A 23,136-nucleotide genomic window follows, 5' to 3' on the forward strand; every position below is an offset into this window, starting at 1 on the left:
TAGTGCTCAGAGCCATTTGAACCATTTTTTGTTGCACCTCGTCTGTGTGTTTGGGCTGTAATTATTTCCTTATTGTTCCAGTCCAATGATACACTAATCATTTGAGACACATACTTGGAATTAATAAACAAATACATATGTGCAACAGACTGTTCACTCATTTGGTCCCTTAAGCTACTGTTTCTGCACCTACCATAATAGAATGGAATACGATATACTACGCATAACAATTTCACACAAGATAAACAAGGCGAATACATTTATGAACTCTTAACAGAAGTATCTAAAAATTAATAAAGCTGCCTCATCTTAACTAATGCATCAATAAGGTGATTAACCCACACAAAATACAAAACAAAATTAATTAAATTACAATATTGAACTTTTGGAAAAACACAGGATATAGTTAATCAGTTTGTAAAACTCCAAAACACTGAAGATCTTTCAGTTAATCCAAACTCACAGGCCTCTGATGTAACCAAAAGCAAAGTCAGAGCCAAGCATCTAATACGATAACAGAATAAGCCTTTATGGTAACTGATGAAGCTTGACAACCCAAGCAAAACTGGCCAGGATGAGCATCAAAAGATACAGGTTGTAAAACACAGAAAGGTTGAAAGTAAACATACGCAAACCCACTCTCCAATTTTAATTCCCCTGGTGATGGCAGCTGACACATTAGCAATTTCCTCAGTCTGTACAGCCTCTGCCTGTCACTAGCCGGTGCTCTTGGAGTTCCACATGCTTTTATAGAATAGAGTCCTGCCAGCACATCTGCTTCCTCTTACTAGTCTGCACAGCCCCAGCACACAGTCCTCAGCAGTTGCTGTCATGCCCATCTGCTCCAGATCGAATGCCAAAACATAATCTATCCAGCCTGCACGGTGATCCCTGTAAGAGCTGTGGTTGGGTTGCACCCTCTCATCAGATGCGCCCAAACCTGTTGCTGGACAATTACTGTAGATAATAGTGGACAAGTGCTACCAATACAAACCGTCACTGCTGATAAGACTTTTATTCTGGAGGTGGTAGTTTTCCAATCACCGATGTGGCCATCTCATAAAATTGGGATGAAGTATGTTTCCCACATGTGCTATATGTGAACATTGGATTGAACACTTCAGAACTTTCTACACTTCGTATCTTCATCAGTAGTTATTGCATGCTATACATCCTACGTACTTCTAGTTCCACCCCCCACCCCCCTTGGTTGTGCTGAAAAGTATTAGTATAGTAAGTACAACCTTTCATTCTTTTTTAACGTGATTGGAATTTTCTTTCAGATTTAAACTGTCTATTACACTACTAAAATCAGTTTTTGTTTTCAGTACATTGATCCTCTTCCTCAGTTGATGGTGAAAGAAGAGCTCACAAACGAAGAAGTAGTGCAATGCAAGCAGGTAATCTATAATCTCATTGGTTTGGAATCAAAACATGAGAACCTACAAACACCAAATATGGGACAGAGGGGAAAGGGTCCAAAAAGGTGAGTATCACCACCAATAATAATAATAATAATAATAATAATTGAGAAAGAAATATTTTACTGTAAGTAATGTTGTTGTTGTTGTGGTCATCAGTCCAGAGTTCTTCATCTCCAAGTAACTACTGCAACCTACATCCTTCTGAATCTGCCTAGTGTATTCATCACTTGGTCTTCCTCTACGATTTTTACTCTCCATGCTGCCCTCCAATACTAAATTGGTGATCCCCTGATGCCTCAGAAAATGTCCTACCAACCAATTCCCTCTTGTAGTCAAGTTGTGCCACAAATTCCTCTTCTCCCCAATTCTGTTCAGTACCTCCTCGTTAGTTACATGATCTACCCATCTAATCTTCAGCATTCTTCTGTAGCACCATATTTCGAAAGCTTCTGTTCTCTTCTTGTCTAAACTATTTATCTAACATGTTTCACTTCGATCATACAATGTAAGCTTTCACGGCCGGTATTGTCTTCACTTAAAACTTCCGGGCTGATAGGCCGTGGTCGAAGTATAAAACACTCTCCTGACGTTTCGTCTCCGACTGCGGGAGACATCCTCGGAGGTAAAGCGGTGAACTGCGAAGAGAACTCGATGAAGCGCTGATTATATAGGCAGTACAGAGGGCGCCATAGTCAATCACGTGGCGTCGGCTATGAGATTGTCTCTGGTAATGCCAACATTCTCGATTGAAAGTAATCGATCGTCACGTTTGCGGTGCAACGCTGACATCCAAATTTTATCCAGTTTAACACCTTCGTCTTTCCTGTTAAAATTATTACAATGTTTATCTATCTCGATAGCCTCTCTATACAAGCTCTCTTGACAAGTTAAAGGAAATGAGCGTGGGCCCGGATGATATCCTCATCAGTTTTGACGTTGTGTCATTATTTACCATGATTCTGGTAAACGAAGCTATCTTATGCATAGCGGATATTTTTCCTACCGATATTGTGGCATTATTCCGACACTGCCTCACCACAACCTACTTTCAATATAATAATGACTTTTATGAACAGATTGACGGGGTGGCTATGGGCAGTCCTCTCAGTCCTGCTGTGGCTAACTTATTTATGGAGACTTTTGAACAACGGGTGTTGCAGACTGCCAGTAAGAGACCAGCCGGATGGTATCGCTACGTCGATGACACGTTCGTAGTATGGACATATGGAGCAGAGGAGTTGGATGCCTTCCTGACACATTTAAACAGCATTAATCCGAAAATCCAATTCACTATGGAGACAGAAAGGAATGGGCAATTGAACTTCCTGGATGTGTCTGTGATTAAACGACGGGACGGAACGTTGGGCCATAAGGTGCATAGAAAGCCCACACATACTGATCGTTATCTACACAAAGAATCAAACCACCACCCTAGACAAAAAAGAGGTGTAATGAAAACTTTGGTAGACAGGGCGTACAAACTTTGTGAACCTGTTTATTTAAAAGATGAGATTGAACATCTACGGTCAACGTTCGTGAAGAATGGCTATTCTAGCAAGGATATAGATCGAGCACTTCGCTCTAGGCAGAGAATCAGGAGTAACGACGAACAACAGTCGTCCAAGGGCAAAGTTTTTCTTCCGTTCATTAGTAAGGTCACAGACCGCATTGGGAAAGTTTTAGGCAAGTATGGGGTAGAAACTATTTTCAGACCCACCAGAAAAATAAAAGAATTTTTAACGTCGGCAAAAGATGCACGAGACCCTTTGGCTACACCGGGGGTATATAAAATTCCTTGTAGTTGTGGACAGGTTTACATCGGTACCACAAAGAGAAGTGTGAACACCCGTCTTGTTGAACATAAGAGGAATTGCCGCCTGGGTCACACAGATAAATCGGCCGTAGCGGAACATGTTTACCAGGAAGGTGATCATGAAATAAAATTCAGCGAGACGAGCGTCATTTCAAAAACCTCGCATTATTATGCACACATGTATAGAGAGGCTATCGAGATTGATAAACATCGTAATAATTTTAACAGGAAAGACGAAGGTGTTAAACTGGATAAAATTTGGATGTCAGTGTTGCACCGCAAGCGTGATGATCGATTACTTTCAATCGAGAATGTTGGCATTACCAGAGACAATCTCATAGCCGACGCCACGTGATCGACTGTGGCGCCCTCTGTACTGCCTATATAATCAGCACTTCATCGAGTTCTCTTCGCAGTTCGCCGCTGTACCTCCGAGGATGTCTCCCACAGTCGGAGACGAAATGTCAGGAGAGTGTTTTATACTTCGACCACGGCCTATCAGCCCGGAAGTTTTAAGTGAAGATGTTTCACTTCCATACATGGCTACACTCTGAACAAATACTTTCAGAAACGACTTCCTGACATTTAAATCTATACTCATTGGTAACAAATTTCACTTCTTCAGAAACGCTTTTCTTGCCATTGCTATCCTCTCTACTTTGACCATCATCAGTTAATTTGCTCCCCAAATAGCAAAACTCATCTGCTACTTTAAGTGTCTCATTTCCTAATTTAATACCCTCAGCATCAACTTATTTAATTTGACTACATTCCATTATACTTGTTTTGCTTTTGTAGATGTTCATCTTATATCCTCCTTTTAAGACACTGTCCATTCCATTCAACTGCTCTTCCAGGTCCTTCAGTGTTTCTGACAGAATTACAGAGTCACCAGCAAACCTGAATGTTTTTATTTCTTCTCCACGGATTTTAATTCCTGCTCTGAATTTTTCTTTTGTTTCCTTTACTGCTTGCTCGGTGTACAGATTGAATAACATCGGAGATAGGCTATAACCCTGTCTCACTCCCTTCTCAAACACTGCTCCCCTTTCGTGCCCCACATCTCTTATAACTGCCTTCTGGTTTCTGTACAAATTGTAAATAGCCTTTCTCTCCCTTTATTTGACCCCTGCCACCTTCAGAATTTGAAAGAGAGTTTTCCAGTCAACATTGTCAAAAGCTTTCACTAAGTCTACAAATGCTAGAAATACAGGTTTGCCTTTCCTTTATCTTCTAAGATAAGTTGTACGGCCAGTATTGCTTCACATGTTCCAACATTTCTATGGAATCCAAACTAATCTTCCCTGACGTTGGCTTCTACTAGTTTTTCCATTCGTCTGTAAAGAATTCGTGTTAGTATTTTGCAGACATGACTTATTAAACTGATAGTTTTGTAATTTTCACGCCTGTCGATACCTGCTTTGTTTCAGATCAGAATTGTTATACCTTTCGTGAAGTCTCAGAGTATTTCGTCTATCTCATACATCTTGCTCACCAAATGATAGAGTTTTGCCAGGGCTGGCTCTGCCAAGGCTATCTGTAGTTCTGATGGAATGTTGTCTACTCCTGAGGCCTTGTTTCGACTTAGGTCTTTCAATGCTCTGTCAAATTCTTCACGCAGTGTCACATCTCCTATTTCATCTTCATCTATGACCCCTTCCATCTCCATATTATTTCCCTCAAGTACATTGCCCTTGTATAGACCCTCTATATACTCCTTCCACCTTTCTTCTATCCCTTCTTTGCTTCCTGTTGATTTCATTTTTTGAGATGTTTTTTGCCTGCTTCATTTAATGCATTTTTATATTTTCTCCTTTCATTAATTAAATTCAATATCACTTCTGTTACCCAAGGATTTCTACTAGCCCTCATCTTTTTACCTACTTGATCCTCTGCTGCCTTCACTATGCCATCTCTCAAAACTACCCATTTTTCTTCTACTGTATTTCTTTCCCCCGTTCTCATCAGTTGTTCCCTAATGCTCTGTCTGAAACTCTCTACAATCTCTGGTTCTTTCAGTTTATCCAGGTCCCATCTCTTTAAATTCCCACCTTTTTTCAGTTTTAAGCTGCAGTTCCTAACCAATAGATTGTGGTCAGAGTCCACATGTGCCCCTGGAAATGTCTTACAATTTAAAACCTGATTCCTAAATCACTTTCTTACCATTATATAATCTATTACAGTGTCTCCAGTCCTATTCCATGTATACTAACTTCTTTCATGATTCTTGAACCAAGTGTTAGCTATGATTAAGTTATGGTCTGTGCAAAGTACCAGGTGACTTCCTTTTCATTCCTTACCCCCATTCCATATTCACCTACTACTTTTCCTTCTCTTTCTTTTCCTACTGTTGAATTCCAGTCCCCCATGACTATTAAATTTTCCTCTCCCTTCACTCTCTGATTAATTTCTTTTATCCCATGATAAATTTTTTCAATCTCTTTGTCAAATGCAGAGTTAGTTGGTATATATACTTGTATTACTGTGATAGGCATGTGCTTCGTGTCTATCTTGGCTACAATAACGTGTTCAGTTTGCTGTTCATAGTAGCTTACTCGCGGTCCTATTGTTTCATTCATTATTAAGCCTACTCCTGCATTAGCCCTATTTGATTTTGTACTTGTAACCATTTATTCACCTGACCAGAAGTTTTGTCCTCTTGCCACTGAACTTCACTAATTCCCTTTATATGTCACTTTAATCTGTCCATTTCCCTTTTTAAATTTTCTAACCTATCTGCCCGATTAAGAGATCTGACATTCCATGCTTCGATCTATAGAATGCTAGTTTTGTTTCTCCTGATAATGATGTCGTCCTGAGTAGTCTCCACCCGCAGATCTGAATGGGAACTATTTTACCTCCAGAATATATTACCCAAGAGGACGCAATCATTATTTAACCATACAGTAAAGCTGCATACCCTTGGTTAAAGTTATGGCTGTAGTTTCCCCTTGCTTTCAGCCGTGCGCAGTACCAGCACAGCAACGCCGTTTTAATTAATGTTACAAGGCCAGATCAGTCAATCATCCAGACTGTTGCCCCTGCAATTACTTAAAAGGCTACTGCTGTTAAGGAACCACACATTGGTCTGACCTCTCAACAGATACACCTCCGTTGTGGTTGGACCTATGGAACAACTATCTTTATTGCTGAGGCACGCAAGCCTCCCCATCAGCGGCAAGGTCCATGTTTGATAGGGGGGCTAAGCAATGTATATAGACTGATTATATGTGGTGTGTCCTCTGTTAACTGATTCGTGCTCTTGTCTTGGAAGCAGTGGTAATGCTCTCCACATTAGGGGCCAGACCTAATACATAAATTTATTTTACAGAGAATCAAGTGCAGGGATCAAATACACACTGCTGAATAGTAATTGATATGTAAACAGTTCATTGGAGAACCAGCACTTTGGAACTGCTCTTGCTCTATTAATCAGTTTGTACAAGATCCATCTGCCAGCCAGATGTGAACCATCTAACATTAACAACATTCTCAGGACAGTTGTGAAACTGTATTGACCTAATGCCATTAAAGTATTTACTGACCTACCCTATGAGTGCGTTGCCTTCACTTGTCCTGATGAACAAATGGATTGGTAGTAATGCCTCACTCAAAACGCTCCAGTGTTTGTGGCAGAGGCAGAGACCATTTATCAAGCTTTTCAATTAATCAAGTAATTAGTTATGAAAGAGGTCTAGATCATGTCTAACTGATTAAGAGTATTATTATCAATCTACATTCAATCAGTACTACAATCTACAGTAATTTCCCTCATAAGACTGCAGTTTGTGTATTGGATTTGCAGTAGATAGCATGTCATGTAAATTGTAAGAATCCCCTTCTTTCACTACAACATGTTTAGACACCATTACGGGGTAATAATCGGAGACTCACCAACTTGTTCGTCTCACTCAAATCCAGAAGATGGTTCAAATCATTTATTATTTTAAAATGAGTAGTACTGCTAAAAATGATGTTTATCCAAGATAAAGCAGTTCCCCACTACTTTCACTGTATCACTGCATAAAAGTGATCGACTTTTAAAAGAGATTATTACCTGCACTTTTAACTGAAGACCATTCTCGTGGATCACTTCTGTATCCTCCCATGGACTATCTGTCTAGTGATTGTGCCTTATGTACATGTTGTTTAATTATTACCTCATTGAATTCATTATATAACCAGAAGATTACTTAGCAATTTACCTTTTTTTCCTTTCAGTAATCTAAAATAATTGTACTTGTGCATGTTGGTATGAAATGTTATTACATTCTGCTACCAGCTACTATGTGCTCGGCATTTCCTTTCACAAATTTTTTAGTTATCAATTTTATCATTTATGTAATTAACTGCCTATTGCATGACATATATAGCAAAGCCTATAAATAAAACTAAAAAACAAAAAATTAAAACTTTTTACTATATGATGCATTTGTTTTTATTCAGTAAAAATCAGTTTGCAGTTTAGCTTTGTTGAATGCGTATCATATTTAATTGTTGTTTGTCATCTGGGATTTCTTTTTCTCTCTCAGCATGGATAATTTTTTAAATGTAAGTACAAAATGCAATATTTCAAATGACCTACGATTCCTACAAAGGCTCTTCTTTCACCTTAGAAAGTTGCCTCCTTTGTAGTAGAGAACAAGAAACCTCACTCCATAATGGAAGATCTTATTTTACCAGCTACTTTTGACATTGTATTTATTATGATAGGTGAGTCAGCTACCAAGTCGCTGACAAGTTTTCCTTTGTTAGACAATGCTATTAGTCATCAAAGACTTTATATGGATGATGACATTATTGATCAGTTGGTTGAAAAATTCAGAGGTAATGGTGATTTTGCTTTTCAGTTGAATGATACAGCGGCTATAGTTCATTGTTGGTTGACTTGTTCATTTTAAAAGATGAAATTTTTGTAAATCTGGTTTGTGTGATTTTTGGATAACATTGCCTTTTACAAAAGCCTGAAAACTGTTTGAGTGAACAGCCAGAAAACAATGGAGAACATCCTGTTCAATAATCTTCAGTCCACAGGTCCTTATTCAGCTCACTGAAACTGAAATAAAATGTTCTAACTTTTAAGAATAATGCAGAGGAATCCAGAACTATGACAATAAATAAAAGTCTACTCTCATTTAACGAAGCAGTATATATTCTGATCACTGTTCACAAGCACAAGTATTAATTTTTGCAAAATCATTAAAGCTTGTCCTATCATATTCAGCACTCGATACAGTTCAGAGGTGATTTCTATTCTTAGTGGTTACAAGGATTCTGTAGAGTTAATTCCTCACCTTAAAAGTAGAGAATAATCACAGCCACTTGCCACACATTTTACTACAATAGAAAAGGTGGTGCACAAAATAAAATGTTGAAATGAAGCAAGTGCATTCCAGGCAAATATTAATCCCAGTAAGTTCACTTTTAGATATTTACACTAGATAAGTGAAGTACCTCATTCGAGCGAAAAATAGTCATGTCAAGTCATCGTTAACACCATCTAAGGCTTAAGCGGATGCTGTTGTGGACAGAATCATGGCCTAACACATCCCGTATAGCTGATGATGGTCAAATCACGTCCCAGGTGAGACACTTTGGTTAAAATATACTCTTGGTGCGGATGGTGAAGGAAACACTTACTATAAAATTGCTTGCACCATTGGCAACAGCACCCAGTCAGCACCCATTCTGATTACAAAGTTATTGATATCATTGTTAGTTGAAGACTAAGTGAATCTATACTCTATTTATATTGTGTAAAAGTCTTAGCCCGACTACTCAAAAACTTTCATTTCAGAATTTTTCAAATGGAATCGAGGGTAGATAGTGAACTGTATCTTTCTTAATTTCTTTACCTCTGTTAAATTACAATTGTTACGACTTCATTATTACATATATTAAGTATAGTGCAGTCATCTCAAGTTTGCATCTTATTAAGTAAGGTAAGTTAATCTAATTCGTTTTTACTGTTTTTATTACAATTCTTTAGCTAACTATTAAATGAATAAAGGAGGTAGCTTCATGAAACTTGTACAAAATGTTTTTATAATAAACTGAACATAAATCCTAAATTTCATTTTTCTAACTATAACATTAGACATTTTTGAAATTTTACAAGAAGTGGGTTTTTGAGAAACCTATTAGCAGATCATGCACAGATTTACAACATCTAACATTTTTGTAGTTTTACACGATCTGGTCAAGTCTTGTAACAATATTTAAAAACTCTGCTCAAGTCTTGTAACAATTTTTAAACTTTTAACTTTGTGTAAGATAATTGTGCAATCTCTTTGTTTGCTGCTCATGGCATACACTAGGTTCTGTCATCTTGACCTTGGCTGAGAGGCGAGGAAAAATCAATATCTTGCTCAACACACTAGACATACTGATAAGTGATCGTTTACTGACAAGGCTCTAGACAACCACAGTGATGTGTATCTAATTTATTATGTGTGTTTTTTTTACTTCATCAAGATCTTCTGTTTGGGGGGGAGGGGGGGGGGACCCTTTTGGAACTAAAGCAGCAGACATCTTTGAAATACTACACTATTTGTGGAAGGAAGCAACATGTGTAACAACTGTTACACTGGATTGCAAGATCTGATCCATAAATAGGATTCTAACTCCATTTGAACACACTGTTGTATTCACCGAAAAGCTGTGACATCAAAAAGTATGAGCCCCATCCTTCAATAAGTTCTTCAATCAGTGATCAAAGTGGTGAAGTTCATTAAAAGTCAGCCATGTAAGTCAACATGTTTTCAACAAACATGTCAATAATGGGGGCTGAGCATATTTCCCCAATTTATTACAGTATCTCTCCCTGGCTGTCACATGAAAATGCCTCGAAAAGGGTGTGTGAGCTCAGGTAATAAATTTTCCCTTATCCTTTGCAAGGGAAATATCTGAGTTCCGAGAAGTTACTAGAATGTGACTCTTTTGAAGTTGGCATATTTTTGTGACATCCTTGAAAAACTCAGTCTATGGAATGTATCCCTTCAAGTTAGTGGGACTGACCCTCTGCAACTGTTAGATAAAATTTTAGCCTTCAGAAAAAAATTACTGTTGTGGCAAATAAAGATATACGTTATGTTTCCTGTGCTGTTCAAGTGATTTTACAGGTCAGTGACTGTCAGTTGAATGAAGAATTGTTCTGTGTTTCTGGATCATTTAAATGAACTTAGTGATACATCAAGTTCATTCCAGAACAAGTTGGTCAGTGCAGAATTTCCATCAACTGAAGAAGAAAGTGTAATTTATTGATTTTTGTCAGACTCCACTTTGAAATTGAAGTTCATTTCTTGATTACTGCTTGAGTTTTAGAACATGATGAAGCAGAAGTATGCACCAGCAGATAACGAGGGCCTATGATTTTTGACACATGTTTCCAACATTCTACTTATTTGAGGTAGGTTTTTTGGAATTTGCAGCCTTTAGCATGAAGTACAGAATGCTAATGAATGTGGAGAGAGATGTGTCGCAATTCCAGCCTTGTGCTGAGATTTGAAGGACTGATGATGCGGAAGCAAATTCATCCTTCCCACTGATTTCATTGCAAGAATAAGGTGTAATGACATTAAAAGTTGATTAAAATTTGGTATGTCATTCAATAAATAAATAACTACTCATACTCATTTTTTTCGAAACTTAAGTCATTTAATACATACTTATAGTTGGATGCCATGTGAAAGAAGGAGTGGGTGTTCATGTTCAGCTCTAGGGAGCCAGGGACACAAAAAGTTTAAAAACCACTGGTCTAGCACAACTATGATAAGCTTTATATTCCTAGTATTAGCTTTGCCGTGGCCCATTCCGTGACATTTTTGGTATGCAGCAATAAATATTTTATCAAACAATGGAAACACCCGGTAGGAATATCAACAATGTAGGAAAAAAAATAGATTGCTACTTACTATAAAGAAGACACATCAAGTTGCACACAGGCATGATTAAAATAGCTTTTGGCTACAGCCTTTGTTGTCACTAAGGTGACAACCCCCCCCCCCCCCCCCCCCCGTCCCCACTCCCCCCCACTGCCCCACACTACACCACACCACACCACACACACACACACACACACACACACACAAGCAAGCATCTCGGGCCGGGATGCTGGAGATTCTGAGATGCTGAAGTTGGTGGTCATGTGTGTGCATGAGGTGTGTGTGTGTGTGTGTGTGTGTGTGTGTGTGTGTGTGTCTTTAGTGACAAAGGCTGTGGCCAAAAGCTGTACATGAGTGTCTTTTAATCGTACCTGTCTGCAACTTGACATGTCTTCTTTACGGTAAGTAGCACTCTATCTTTCCCTATGTTGTTAATAAATATTTTATGCCCCATATGGCCTTCAGATCCACATTTCATCAATTTTTATGTTAGACCTTTTATTCCTGATTTCAATATCTGTATCTTTTATTCAGCAATATTATGAAAGGTGAGAGTGCTACTCACCTTAAAGATGACATGTTGAGTTCCAGACAGCACAATGAAAATGTTGTTAAACATTAAACTTTTGGCCATAGCCTTCTTCAAGGAAGAAAACATGCACACATTCACACAACCAGACACACCTGCCACACACACAACCATTCTCTTTGGCTGCAGCGACCAGAATGCTTCTCTTGTATTGAACAAAAGCAGCAATCCTGAGTGTGGCGGGGTAGGGGGGAAGAATAGCAGTGTACAGGTGGGTGGAAGAAGAGTGCTGTCTGGCAGAATATTCAGTGGTTAGATGATAACAGGACAAGGCTGCCATTGGGAGACAGTGGGGGATGGATTGGGTGGGGAGAGGGGGCAGAAATGTGGAGCAGAGAATGGGAAAAGATCATTGGGTGCATTGGTCAAGTGTGGCACACAATGAGAGTGTGGGGATGTGAATTGTAAGGAGGTGTTTTGGACAGAGGGGCAGAAACTGTTAGGCGGGGGGTGTGGGCAGTAGGTTAATGTAAGGTGAAACTCTGATAATTTCAGAAGTGGAAAATGTGCAGTTCAGAAATGCTGGTGGTGGAGGCCAGGATCCGAGTGGTCCAAATTGTGAAGCAGCCGTTGAAGTCAAACGTATTATGTAAAGCTGTGTGTTAAGCCACAGGATTGTCCACTTTTCTCTTGGCCACAATTAATCTTGGCCATTCAGCCTCTCTGGTAGTCATACCAATACAAAAAGCTGTGCAATGGTTGCAGCAGAGCTGGTACATGACATTGCTCCTTTCATAAGTGGCCCAGTCTCTTGTGGGGTAGGAAAAGTCTGTGACAGGACTGGAACAGAACATGCTGAGTGGGTGATTGGGTGGGTCTTGCACCTGGTTTTTCCATAGGGACATGATATGTGGTGAGTTGTTGGGATTGGGAGTGGCATAAGGATGGGCTAAGATATTGTGGAGGTTGAGTGGGTGACTGAACATCACTTTAGGAGGGGTGAGAAGTCCTGATGAGGGATGTGCTTCAGTTGAAGCTTCACCTGGTCTTCCTTACCTACTCCTCTCTGATGGCTCCATCTGCACTTCTGTCCGCATTAAATCCACCAGTCACCAACAGTACCTGCATTTGACAGCTGTTATCCCTTCCATGCCAAACAGCCCCTCCCCCACTGCCTGACCACCTGTGGACAGCGTATCTGCAGTGACAAGAACTCCCATATGCTAAGGGTCTCACAGAGGCTGTCACAGACTGGCACTATCCTCCACACCTAATCCACAAACAGATTTCCCATGCCATATCCCCACATGTCTCAAATCCTCCCACCAACCCCAAGAACCGGCTACAAAGCAGTGCCCCACTTTGTCACCAGTACCATCCCGGAATGGAACAACTGAACCATATCTTTTGTCAGGGCTGTGATCATCCATCATTGTGCTCTGATATGAGGGACAGTCTACCCAAGATCCTTCCCACCTCTCCTAAAGTGATGTTCTGCTACCCACCCAATCTCCATAAGATCCTAGTTCATCCCTACACCACTGCATATGCCAGCCCCTTGCCACAAGGATCATATCTCTGTGGAAGGCCCAGGTGCAAGACCTGCCCACTGCATCCATCCCGCACATCCTATTGCAGCCCTGTCCCAGGTTTATCCTACCCCATCAGAGGCTGAGCCACCTGTAAAAATACTAGCTCTGCTGCAATCATTGCACAGCTCTTCGTATTGATATGATTACCAATCACCTGTACACTAGGATGGAATGACCACAGCAAACTGTGGCCAAGAGCAAAGTGGACCGACCACCCCATGGCACAACATACAGCTGAACATAACATGCTTGACTTCAACGCTGCTTTCAATCCTCCTCTCCATGATCACTTTTTCTGAACTGTGCAGATGGGAGTTACCCTAACAACTTATTCTTTGGTCCTGAAGTTATTCATCAGTTTCCATCCTGTTTGTCCTATTACCTCCCAATTCACGCTCCCTCACCCTCATTGTGCACTGCTCTCTGCCAACACACCCACTGGTCTTTTCCACTTCTCTGCTGCTCTCATGTTCTGCTGCTACCCGTACCCCCAAATCCATCCCCACAGCCTCCTGACGCTGTGCCTGGCAGCCTTGTCCTGTTGTCATCTAGTCCCTGTACACTCCACTCTCCACCAGACAGCACTCTTCTTCCCCTCTCCCTCCCCCACAATGGGTGTGCTATTCCTATCCCCCTTCCCCACATCATTCCAGATTCCTGCTTGCATTCAACATGAGAGTTGCATTATGGCTGCAGCAGCCATAGCAGTCGTGTGTGTGTGTGTGTGTTTGTTTGTTTTGTGAAGAAGGCTTTGGGTGAAATCTCAGTGTATAACAGTCTTTTCATTATGCCTGCAATTCGACATGTCATCTTTATGGTGAGTAGAAATCTTTCCTTTTCATAGTACTGTTGATATTCCAAGCCGAGCTTCCCAGTGAGTGATTGTATCTTTTATTCCTAATATCACTATTTATAATTTAATGAATAAAGGTAACAACTCACTGACTAGTTGAGGCACTGACTCATCAAGTCATATAATGTCTAGCATTCACATAAATCCTCCTCCTCCATGCACACACAGATGCGCTGCGCACACTCACTCACACACACACACACACACACACACACACACACACACACACACCTGTTTGGCTATATTGCATTGTTCTGGGTGACTACATCGTGCCAGCACTGCAGATCGATTTGAGTGTGCATGTGGGACTGAGCGAGAGTTGTGGGAACGTGAAGGAAGAGAGGGTTGAGGAGGAGTGACTGATGACTGGAATGAAGAGGCAACACATGTGCAGGGCAGAACGTGATAACCAGTGAGATTGCTCTAGCTGCAGGCAGAGAGGGTTGTGCACCATGTAAAATGAGTGAGGTTAGGGGTCATGAGGAAATGGTGCCAGTGGGAGTGTGGCAAGCGCTAGCAGAGATCTAGGCCTGTAGGGTTATGGGATTGAAGGATGTATTATCCGGACAACTCTCATTTCCGTAATTCATATAAGCTGATATGGGGTGGGGAGGGGGAGAAGGGGGGCGAGAAGCTACCAGATGGCATAAGTTCTTGAACAGTCATTGAGGCAGATCCTTTTATGCTCAGCAGTGTTTTCTGCCCCTGAGTAGGCAGTTCTGCTCTTGGCTGCAGTTTGGCAGTGGGCTACTCATTTGGGCTGACAGCTGTTTGGTTGTCATGCCCACATAAAATGCTGTGCAGAAATTAGAGTTGATATACAATGTGACTGCTTTCAAGGGTGGCACTGTCTATAGTAGACTAAGATAAGCCTATAATGGGGCGGGAATAAGATCTTTTGGAAGGATGTATTGGACAGGTCTTGCACCATGGTCTTCCACATGTTTATGACATACGTGGCAAAGGGTTGGGAGTTATTAAGTATTCAGATGTACGCATCCTGACCAAAAAACTGAAGCTCCCAGAAGGGCAGGAAGAAATGAAATGAATCTTCAAGAGTTGAGAGGGTATGTGATGTTAGTTAAGTCATTACAAAGTCCAGTTAAATTTAAGGAGGACTTCGCAATATGAGACCACTTATCAGAGACAAGTTAGCAAATGGTCCTTTATATCTCTGATATTGGCATTGAGATGGAGATGACTTCTGAGTTGCTGTCAAACATGTTCTATAGGGGACTGATCAGGGGATCTTGCTGTCCACGGAACTAACTCATCATTGTGCAGACAGTTCATAGAGGCACATGCCAAGTATAGATGAGCATTTTCCTGTTGAAAAAAGGCACCGTGTTGCTGTCACATTAGAGGTAACATGAGGCTGCAGGACATCTGTGATGTACTGTTGTCCCCTCAGAGTTCCCTCAGTCACTACCAGCCATGATGTGAGGTCATACACTGTGGTTCTCCACACCATGACACCAGGAATAACACTGCTGTACCTCTACAAAACTTTGGAGGAATTGGACCTCTCCCCACATCACCACCACACTTGCTGATGATGCTCATTTAGGTCGTGCAAACCACGATTCATCTTCGAACACAATGGAATCCCATTAATCAGCACTCCATGCTTCCCACTCACAACACCACTGCACATGCAGCAATTTATGTTGTCGTGCCTGGCTGCTGCTAGTCTCTGACCAATGGTGTAGTGTGGCACAGAATGTTGTAGTGTGTCCATTACTTGTCCATGGATGGCAGACACAGATGTGAAACTGTTATGATGTGCTTGGTGCACAATACAGTGATCTCCCTTGTGGTAGTCAGACATGGTAAACCAGAACCATGATGATGAGTATGCCTACCCTCACATTTCCATTCAGTCCAACACTAGGCCACTGTCACATCTGAATGCTCGACAAATCTGGATTTACCATGATTTGATCAGCCAACCAAATGGGGATATTCAGACAGTTGTGCTCCATTGCATTTTTATTGAGGTGTCGGGACCAGCAAAGTATAATGATATTTGCCAGATTTTCTCATTATATAGAATTTGCTGAGCCAACAACAAGCCAGCATGGCATTGATGAGAGAAAGCATCAACTGTACTAGCTGAGAAGTAGATAAGAGTCCCGGAAGCTTGCTTTCACTACATCTGAATACCTTGTTGCGTGTGTCAGCAGATTCCTATGAGTGGGTGGACAGTGCTACATGGTCGCTTTCAGACTTGACATGGCAGCAGGTTGTGGTGCTTCAAACTTCCAAGTTCCTTCACCGAACACGCCAATCATCACAAGAACATAAACCCTGTAGACACACTGGTTTAATTCCACAGAAATGCAACTGAGTGATGCTACAATATCGATGTTGGAAAATGGACTAAATTTTGCACCCATTCCAAAGACATTGCCTATCAAGGATTTTATCAGAGCTGTTGAGCAAGGTGGCTTTAAACTTCCCAGTGAGACTACTGAAGAAATATGGTGAGAGACTTGCAGGGGCATAACTTGGGTGCCCACACACAAGCAGAACATAAATACTGAAGAAAGAAAAGGGCTCCATTCCTTAAGAGAAGGCAGAAAAACAATAATTTTATCTGCTGACAAGGGAAACACTACTGTTATTTTGCTTGAACCATCTTACTTCAGCAAGATGATGGATTTACTGCAGGATTTTTAGCATATTGTCATCTCCAGAAAGATCCAACAGTTGCAGTACAGTGAAAGACATCTGCACATCTCAAGTCCAACCAGTTTCCCAGACATCTTAAAAAGAACTTAAGAGTACAAGCGCGAGTTCCACCATGACTTTATGGGCTGCCTAAGATCCATGAGGGATGGGTTCCACTTCATCCCATTGTGAGCAACATATTACTTAGCAAAACATCTGGCCGCTCTTCTGAACTATTTGGTAGGAAAATGTGAACATTTCATTCGAAACTCGGAAGATCTTATACAATGACTGAAGACTTTGCATCTCAAACCAGCTGATGTATTGAGTTTGATGTGGTCTCTTTGTTCACTCGAGTACCTCTGGTGGATTCATTACAACTTATAGGAGCTAAGTTGGAGGAGGACATTTTACATCTATTCAAACATATGCTTGCCTTGAGTTACTTTTTATTTAATGAATAGTATTTTGAGCAAACTGATGGTGTCGATATGGGTACTCCTTTGTCTCCCACAGTAGCTAACATTTTTATGGATGACTTTGAGGAAAAAGCGCTTCAGTCAGTGGTGGTGAAACCTAAATGTTTCTGGAGATATGTGGACGACACCTTTGTAGTATGGCCACATGGGGCAGCAGTGCTTACTGCATATCTGGAACACCTTAACTCCCTCCATACAGCAGTTTCTTCATCATAAAAGTGGACAAAAATGGAGACTTCCTGTTCTTAGATGTTGTGGTCCACAGAAAAGAAGATGGTTCCTTGGGTCACAATGTGTTTTGTAAACCAACTCACACTGACCTACATCCATGAGCTGCGAGCTGCCATCACCCATCTCAACACAGTGGTGTATTATGGGCTTCTTTTCATAGGGCTAGAGGTATCTGAGATGCAGGGAGCTTATCAGCAGAGATTAGCCATATTTGCTCTGTGGTGTGTGTACAAAATCTTAAACAGATTCATAATTCATTACAACATGCACTCACTAAACCTCAAGAGTGGCCAGAAGAAACAAAGAACTCCATGATGATGGATTTCCTACCCTAATGTTGCTGGTGTGTCTAACATCGGCATGCTGTGCAAGAAACATTGAATAAAATGTGTTCTACCTTCCAACGTGAGTGAAAATGATGCTGGTTTCTGTTAAAGACAAATTATGTGTTAGGAGACCAGGGATATATAAAATCCTTTGCCAGTATGGGAAATCATACATTGGCCAGACATGTCACGCTGTTAAGGATGGATGCTCTGAATATAGAAGTTACACCAGATTGGGTCAGCCATAAAAGTCTGCTGTGGTGGACACTGTCTTGACACAGGACATAGCATGAACTATGGAGAAACAAAAATACTTTTTCCCACTTCCAAGTACTGGGATTCCACCATTAAAGAAGCAGCCAAAGTACATATAAGTAATGACCTGATTAACAGAGACATGGAATTCCAACTCGGCAAGGCATGGGAACCAGAATTGATGGTACTAAGGAATCGTTGGGCGTAGACAAACGAGTCTGAGTCAACACACACACAGAGTCGGAGTCCACACTCTTAAACTGGGTGTCAACATTCTAACTCCGTGCACACTGGGTCACTATTTTCGGCCGTGCTTTTTTCCATATTGTGCAAACAGTGTGCTATTTCTCTGTCAGAGGGCCTGAATGTTGGCGTGCTCTATGATGACATTGTAACCCCACCCCTAGGCACCTGCATTTTTCTAGTGAGCCAGTGAATATATTGGCGAGGCACCGTAGCAACGCATCAGTAAGCACCTGAAGATGATGAGCAGCTGTCTTGTTGAAATATTGTGCAGCTTCCACAGTGTTATCTGATGGGATGCCCATGAACCATTGAAGTAGTTTGACTCTATACTGTAATTTATATGTTGGGTATTACCTCCTGTCTATTATGTTGTTGCTTACTCTTTGGTTAGATATTCGTTAGCAACTGAATTAAAGAACCTATGAAATGACATGTAGCACCTCCTTTTGCCATGATAATGATGGTCATCATATGAACTCCAAGAAGCAATTAAGCACTCATTCTGATCCACGTCTGATCAATCACTACCTACAACTATATGGGGTCAGTCAGAACTGGGGACACAATTTTCTTAATGGCACCTCCAATGTTCTCAATAGAATTAAGATCAGGTGATCTGGTTGACCACACAAGCACCCTCATTTCCACCAAGTGTTCTTCAAATCATTCTGACGATGCACATGATGTGACAGGAGGTTTCTGTATTGTTCACCAGTGATACACAATGGAGAATACATAAGGGACTCCCATTTCATTCCCTGTAAACATTCCCGTAATGGAATTCTCTCCATTTCCTGTCTGTATGGTGCTATGTTGACTAGCAGGAAGCATCATCTCATATAGTTTTTGACATAGCTGTATCCTGCCATCAGTTATGCCATCTTATCCCTTCCCTCTCACAGATACAAAAAAAATATATTGGGAAATTGTAAAAGGCTGTCAGACAACAAGAAGTCACTAGGTATACCAGTTCATTTATAAACATGTAGGGATGTTTAATTCATAATCGCCAATTAATTTCAGTTGTAGCTTTGTAAACAATGACAAAAAATGTGTTTCACATTAATAGTGGGCTTCCAGATGTTCTGCCAAGTTATTGTATCTATTTTATGCACTATATCACAATGAATGACCCAGCTGTCTTCTTTAGGTGCTGTGGGTTTTGCTGTTATGTGTAGTTGCTGCCTGGAGCCTAACCAGACATGCATGCATGCGTACATACGTACATACATACATACATTCACACTAGTTGTTGATGTAGAGGTACACTGTACAATATGCTTTTGTGCAAGCCTGTTGCATCCTAGATAGTTTTCCCTCTGTTATGCAAGGTGTATCTAAACCTTGGTAACAGATATTGAGGGGAGGATGGTGTTACTCCTTTAATTGCTTGATGAAATGTTTGTGTGAACAAATGCTTCACAAAACACTTCTGCTGTATTGTATGCTACAGTATTACAGGAGATGCAGTTGTCACTTTACAGGAGATGCTCAAATTGTCCATGAATGCAATGCACACATGGCAACATTTTGATGTAGTCAGTGAAGCCATTTGATAATAAACTTGGTTTTGTAGAAGAGCTGCAGAGTTATTAGTTCATTGTACCAGGTTGTTGATGTTGTGGTAATGAACATTACCTGTAACATGCTTTCCTACAACAAAAATCAAGTGGATTAAAGTTTGGAAACTGGGTGGGGTATTGGTGTGGACATAAATGGCTGATCCACTCTCTATGGAAGATGTTATCCGAAATGGATGAATATTCAATTCTAAGCGGCTAGGACCTCATCATGCATGAACCACATGGTACAGTTAACTCCTAGAGGAACATTTTCCAGTGATAAAGGCAGAATGCCCCTCATGAACATAAAATACACTGGTCCATTTAAGTGTCTCATTAACAATCATGGGCTGATTAAACAGCCCTGAGTAATGCCTTAGGAAAGCAAGTAATATGTGTCTACATGTGAGTCTTATTTAATGATGCCATGGATAACACAAACATCCAACCAAAACAACAATGATTCCAACACAAATTTTAAAGGCGTGATAATTCACGAAGGGACCAACTCTATTAGAAGCAGTACACAAGAAGAAATTTCATGACATTGTTTAAAATAAATTTTGAAGAAACATTTCCTAAAGTGTTATGTCCATTATCAACAGCAGGAAAAAACAAGTGGGCTACAAAAGGCATCAAAAAATCGTCTGACACACTAAAGTACCCGAGCTCCATTAAACACAGCCAAACTAATCCTGCTTTCTCAGTCTTTTATAAAATATATAGGAAAACATATAGAAAAATATTGCTTGCAGCAAAGAGAGCTCATAATTCCAAACTGGTGCTCTCTGCTGAAAACAAAAATAAGGCGGTATGGAAGATTGTAAAGCAGGAAACTGGTACCAGGAAAATGAATCTGTCAAACTTGAAAATCAAAGAGGAAGGGACTCTAATAAAAGACCCAATATATTTGGCAAATTATATAAATGATTATTTTAGTAGCATAGGTATAAAATTACAGGAAAATTTTCTAACAGTCCCACAGGTCAAAAAGCCAAATAATGGTGTATCACACTCAATGGTGTTAGTCCCTACAACACAAGAAGAAGTCTATAAAGCAGTCAGCAAACTGAAAAACAAAAACTCAGCTGGTCTGGATGAAGTCCCCATTTTCATAATTAAGGACTGTATCAAGAGCCTACTTCCACCTTTAGTTGTTATTATAAATCAATCTTTCAAGCAGGGCTCCTTTCCAGAATATTTAAAATATGCTAAATTACTACCTCTCTTCAAAAAAGGTGATGCAGGAAAAATTGAAAATTATAGGCCAATTTCTCTACTCTCATGCTTTGCAAAAATATTAGAAACTATTATGAAAGATAGGCTAATGAACTATTTAAATAAATACAACTTACTGTCTGTTGACCAATTTGGATTTAGATCAGGAAAAGCACAGAATGAGCAACAGCACACCTCACAAAACACATTCTAGAAGCATTAGATAAAGGGAACTACACAATGGGTATATTTCTTGATCTAACTAAGGTGTTTGATACAGTGGACCACAACATATTGTTAAATATGTTAGATGAACTGGGAATAAGAGGACTTGTGAGAAAGTGGTTCCAGTCATATCTAAAAAATAGAAGACAGATAACTGAAATCTCACATATTTCAAGTTGTTCAAACTATATTGTAAAGTATACTTCAGACCCAAATTATGTAAATATAGGTGTCCCACAGGGTAGTGTCCTTGGCCCAATACTATTCCTCATTTACATAAATGACTTCCCACAGAGCATCAAGCATGGACAAACAATATTGTGTGCAGATGACTCAACTGTTCTAATCAGTGACAAATCACCAGATGCACTGAAAGAAAAAGTCGAACAAACACTAAAAACTGTACGTGAGTGGGCATCCAATTTAAAAAAAAAAAAAAAAAAAAAAAAAAAAACAAATGCTGTTAACTTCTATGTCTTCAAAAAACCGCACTATAACAACTTTAAGTTAAGCGATGAAACTATAGAATGTGTAGACTACACAAAATTTCTTGGTATGCATGTTGACAGTTGAAGTGGGATGAACATATTAAAATACTTAGTATCAGAATCGCTACTGCATGCTATGCTCTTAGAATTCTGACTGCAGTGTGTGATACCACATGTGTCAGCTCTGTATATTTTTCTTATATCCACTCTGTTAATACCTATGGAATAATATTTTGGGGAGTCAACTGTAAAAATATTCAAATAGTTTTCAAATTACAGAAAAGAGCATTTCATATAATAACCAAGAGTGGCAGTAGGGTTCATTGCCTTGAACATTTCCAAAAGCTGGAAATCCTAACTGACCCCTGTGAATACATTTTTCAAATTATTATGTATGTAAAAAAAAAAAAAAATAAAAAAAAAGTAAATATTGACTGCTATGATAAAAATTCTTTACTACACAACTATGAAACTAGAAACCAATACAATTTGCACCTAGGAGGAAAAATAAAGTTAAAACTCAGCAGAGCTTGTTGAACAATGCCGTTAAATTATATAATAAATTACCCCAAAATATAAAAGATATTGACACAATTGGAAAGTTGAAAACAAAACTAAAAAAACTTTTATTAAATAAAAGATATTACACAGTAATGGACTATCTGACTGAAAACACGTAGTGTAATTAAACCTGCATTGTAATACACAAGGAAAAATTATAATATGAAATCCAGAATTGTTCAGTACTATAAGAAAATTACATAAGGATATAAAACTAATGTAAGATACCTTAAAAATTGTGTAAATATTAATTTTATGTGTATAAATTGTAGGTATATTGTATTGTATATGATTTTGATGACGAAATCCACACAACGGAAATTGTTACATGGATTAATAAAGAAAGAATCAATCAATCAATCACTACAGGAGTGACCATATGAAAGATCTCTGCCTGTAGTGGAAATCAGCCTCACTTACTCCTTGCACCTTTTGCAGATGGTTTGGATAGAGGCATAATTACATAAAATAAACCACAAAGACATGGGATTTTCATGCTTTGCAAGATCCACTTGTTGTGTACTCATATCTTAATAATTGTGCACATGTTTCTCCATGGCAGGTGTTTGTATATGGTGTGGCTGTCTGCTGTTCCCAAGGGCTGGTTCCACTGAGCCTGTTTCATTCATGGAATGATACACTGCTGAAACATCCCACACAGTGTTTACTGTCATACTGAAAAATACTCCTGATATAAGCATACTGCTTTATACGAGGGTGGTTTGAAAAGTTGTCAGAACAGAATAGAAAAAAAGTACTTACATCACTGAAACTTTTTTTG

General features: G+C 39.8%; 1 protein-coding gene across 2 annotated transcripts in view; it reads left to right on the plus strand.

Annotated features, from left to right (window-relative positions):
• Positions 1-23,136, plus strand: part of LOC126162362 (integrator complex subunit 13) — a 302,316-nt gene that overhangs the window by 126,206 nt on the left and 152,974 nt on the right. For both annotated transcript variants that reach the window (XM_049918816.1, XM_049918815.1), the window contains exon 10: positions 1,329-1,486. In XM_049918816.1, the coding sequence (XP_049774773.1) occupies positions 1,329-1,486 (158 nt within the window). The remainder of the gene's footprint in view (positions 1-1,328; positions 1,487-23,136) is intronic.

Source organism: Schistocerca cancellata, chromosome 2, assembly GCF_023864275.1.
Source record: "Schistocerca cancellata isolate TAMUIC-IGC-003103 chromosome 2, iqSchCanc2.1, whole genome shotgun sequence".
Lineage (NCBI taxonomy): Eukaryota > Metazoa > Arthropoda > Insecta > Orthoptera > Acrididae > Schistocerca > Schistocerca cancellata.